We start from the raw sequence: 595 nt of genomic DNA on the forward strand, positions 1-595 counted from the left end.
GGCGAGGTGGCGAGGGCCTTCAGCTACTACGGCCCTCTCACAAGTGTGTGGATCGCCCGGAACCCGCCTGGCTTCGCTTTCGTAGAGTTCGAGGACCCCCGGGATGCGGAGGACGCAGTGCACGGCCTGGATGGCAAGAAGGTGATCGCGGGCTCCCGCGTGCGCGTGGAGCTCTCTGCTAGCCGCCCCAGACGCCCATCGTTTGGCCGTGGCGGTGGCGGGCGAGGTGGAGGCGGCTTCAATCCCTCTGATCGCTGCTATGAGTGCGGGGAGCGTGGCCATTACGCATATGATTGTGATAGGCTGGGTTCCCGCCGCAGGAGCCGCTCCCGTTCCGGGGGCAGGAGGCGCTCTCGCTCACGCAGTAGAAGCCGTGGTAGGAGGAGCCCGTCACCTCGCAGGCCTCGCTCCTCCCGCAGGTCGAAGACCAGATCCCGCTCGAGATCGCCTGCTCCACGGAGGTCGACTTCCCGCTCTCGCTCTAGGTCCCCATCCCGAGGGTCCCCAGCCCGGGCAAGACCCGAAGCCGCTTCCAAAAGCCGATCCAGATCACCATCTCCCAGGAAGTGATTCACCATCGAGGAGACCAACGAGG

At 65.9% G+C, this 595-nt stretch overlaps 1 protein-coding gene across 1 annotated transcript; it reads left to right on the forward strand.

Annotated features, from left to right (window-relative positions):
- Positions 1-3: 3 nt before the first annotated feature.
- LOC117799081 (serine/arginine-rich splicing factor 7-like) lies at positions 4-570 on the forward strand (the record flags this gene model as incomplete). Its single annotated transcript, XM_034651536.1, has 1 exon — positions 4-570. A coding segment is annotated over one exon (567 nt), but the record flags the coding sequence as incomplete, so codon positions are not given.
- Between the last annotated feature and the right edge of the window lie 25 nt (positions 571-595).

This window comes from Ailuropoda melanoleuca, unplaced genomic scaffold (genome assembly GCF_002007445.2).
Source record: "Ailuropoda melanoleuca isolate Jingjing unplaced genomic scaffold, ASM200744v2 unplaced-scaffold42317, whole genome shotgun sequence".
NCBI classification, from domain to species: domain Eukaryota; kingdom Metazoa; phylum Chordata; class Mammalia; order Carnivora; family Ursidae; genus Ailuropoda; species Ailuropoda melanoleuca.